We start from the raw sequence: 3,288 nt of genomic DNA on the forward strand, positions 1-3,288 counted from the left end.
TAATATCAAACCGCAGGACTAATATTAAACCCTTGGATTAAACCCAATATTATAAGCTAGAATATTAAATTGTAATTTTTAGAATGTTGCAATGCTACATTAAATAAATTAAACTATAATGTATCATTGTGACAATGGCTGTGATATTGCTTTGTGACACTACAATTTTGATAGTGTGAAAATGTTTTTAGTAGGTTAAATATATATTAAACCCTATATTACTTTCAATAATATTTCTTGGGTGATTTTTTAATTTTTATTGTTACAAATTTCAGTGATTTCAATATATTTAAACAACATATTCATTGTATTTCTGAATAATTTCAATAGATTTATCATTAATGTTATTGCATTTTGGAATAATGTGTTTAATGGTTTGCATATGATTATATATTTCATCTTTATTTTTGAAATTCAATTATATTATGTAAATACATAAAAAAAAATTGAAATACGGTTCTCATTTTATTTTTAAACCCAAAAATCAATATTATAAACCCATGAGATTAGTGAAACCTAAGGATTACTAATATTATAAATCAAACGGGTTACTAATATTATAAACCCAACCAAATAATAAACCAAAGAGATCAATATTATAAACCCAATGGATTAATAAACCCATGGATTATTAATATTATAAACCCAATGGAGTAATAAACCCAATGAATAAACATTATAAACCTATGAGATTAATATTACAAACCCTTAGGATTAATATTATAAACCAAATCAGATAGCAAACATGGAAGTATATTCCATTTGGGGACAGGAATGGAAATCTGTAGAGGAGCTGGGTATTGATCCCACCTGGAGAATCGAGTGGCAGGCCTTCACACAGGAACTTAAGCGGTCAAATGTCAGAATAAAGGATCATCCAGACTCCCTAGTGTGGGCTCATGCTGAGACTGGACTATACTCCCCAAAGGCTGGCTATAATTTCCTGATGAAGAGGAAGGGTTGGGATCCTCCTGTTTGGTGGGCAAAGCCTCTGTTCAAGCTGAAATGCCCCAAAAAAGCCAGAATTTTCCTCTGGTGTGCGCTTAAAAGAAAGATTCCTACTTGGGAAATCCTTCAAGCTCGTTTCAAGCAGGGGCCGAGCAGATGTCCCTTATGCCTGTTAGCTTCGGAATCCATTTCACACTTATTTGTGGAATGCTCCTTCACAAGACAAGTCTGGGAAGAAACAAAAAAGATTCTGAACATAAACTCCAGATGGGAAGGGGGAGATCTCACTGCAGCCTGGGAATTTTGGTGGTCCAACTATCCCGAGAAGAATCTGAGGAATCTTCCTCCTATTCTCTGCTGGGGCATTTGGATAGCCCGGAATCGAAGTATTTTCAATGAAAAAGCTACCCCGGCGCAGGTAATTGCTATACAAAGCTCAGCCATCCTTGCTAGCATACCTGAGCCGGAAGGCCCTACGTCCACAAACCAGCAGAAAGAAATCCGGATTAGAGAAGGCATCCCCTGGGCTTTCTTTGACGGGGCAGCTCAAAACGACTATACTGGAGCCGGAATTATTATCCATCTCAGTCCTTCACACTCGCTTAAAGCCTCTGTGGGCCTCGGGACTGGCACAAATAACTTTGCCGAACTCTCAGCTTTAAAACTTCTCCTTTGCTGGCTCATTCATAGACAGGTCCTCACAGTTCAGATCTTTGGAGATTCCTCAAATGTTGTCAACTGGGTCAATGGAAAATTTAGATGTCGAAATTATATGTTGATGCCTCTGCTAGAAGAAATTCAAATTCTAAAATCTTCTTTCACTGTTTTCTCTCTTGATCATATTTACAGGGACAAAAATGATGAAGCAGACCGGTATTCTAAAGCAGGTTTACAACAGGCTGTGGGTTCGTGGAGGATAAAAGAGCAGGTCCAGGACCAGATCCGTGAGACGGATATGGCCCCTTACACTTAATGTTTTTTGTTTCCGTGATGAAATGCTCCAGGATTAAACGGGCACATATGTTGATTCTGGTGGCATATGTTTTGTGAACTCTTATCACACACTTTTTTCACTTTTCCTTATACTCGGAGAAGCGCATAAAAAACTCTGTTTTATTTTGACAATATGCGGGTTGTTTTCCTGTTAAAGGAGACCCAGTGGTTCTAAACAGCCTTTGATATTTTTTGTTATGGCTGAGACAGGCCGAGTTCAGCTGAACTTGGTGGCTTTGTTCCTGCAAAAGACTTGCTTGATGACATCATGGAGAAGGATGGTTTTATCTTTCTGCCTCAGGCAGTTTTTCTGCTGAATGTTTACTCATCTGCTTGTAGCTTTTTTATATATATTAATAGAAAAGCTCGGTTTTTTTCCTCGGAAAAAAAATATTATAAACCAAAGGGATTAATAAACCCGAGTCGTTATTATTATAAACCCAAGGATTAATAAACACAATGTATTATTAATATTATAAATCTAAGAGATTATTAATATTAAAAACTCAAGGGATTAATAACCCTAGGGATTATTAATATTTATAAACCCAAGGAATTATTAATATTATAAACCCAAGTGACTAATATTAAAATCCCTAGGGATTAATAAAATATAGGAATTAATATTTTAAACACAAAGGATTATTAATATTATAAATCCAACGTTCCAATAAACCCAATGGTTTAATATTATAAATGTAAGGAATTAGTGAACCAAGTGATAAATATTATAAACCTAAGTTATCAACAAACCCAAAGGATCAATATTAAAAACACATGGGATTAATAAACCTTAGGAACTAATATTTTAAACTCAAGGGATTAATAAACTGATGGGATTATTAATGTTATAAACCCAAATGATTAATAAACCCTAGGGATTGTTAATATTATAAATCTAGTGGATTAAACCCAAGGGATAAGCATTTGAAACCAAAGGTATTAATATTAAACCCTCGGACTAATATTAATCCCAATATTATAAACCAGAATATTAAGCCTTAAATTTTTTAGTGTCACGATGCAACAATGAATAAATTACAATGTCATGTATCATTGTGATATTTCTTGTGACAATATTTGTCACACCTCAACTTTGGACTATGCGACAATGTTTTCAATAGGTTTAATATTTCTAGATCACTGATAATATAAACTCAAAGGATTAATAAATCCTAGTGGTTATTAATATTAATAAACCAAATGCATTAATAAACCCAATGGATAAATATTATAAACCCAAGGGATTATTAATATTATAAATCCAAGGGTTTAGTATTATAAACCAAATGGATTAATATAAAAACCTAAGGGATTAATAAACCCAAGAGATTATTATTATTATAA

General features: G+C 33.7%; 1 protein-coding gene across 1 annotated transcript; it reads left to right on the top strand.

The window, feature by feature from the left end:
* The first annotated feature begins 745 nt into the window (after positions 1–745).
* LOC149235328 (uncharacterized) lies at positions 746–1,921 on the top strand. The gene has a single exon (XM_089368518.1). It carries the CDS (start codon positions 746–748, stop codon positions 1,919–1,921), a length of 1,176 nt encoding a protein of 391 aa, XP_089224644.1.
* Positions 1,922–3,288: the final 1,367 nt, after the last annotated feature.

This window comes from Pinus tabuliformis, chromosome 8 (genome assembly GCF_031772625.1).
Source record: "Pinus tabuliformis cultivar Carrire ecotype Pingquan chromosome 8, CPIR1, whole genome shotgun sequence".
Lineage (NCBI taxonomy): Eukaryota > Viridiplantae > Streptophyta > Pinopsida > Pinales > Pinaceae > Pinus > Pinus tabuliformis.

Excerpts from the sequence above, each read along its gene's own strand:
- LOC149235328 (XM_089368518.1), top strand. The coding sequence starts at position 746 with ATGGAAGTATATTCCATTTGGGGACAGGAATGGAAATCTGTAGAGGAG.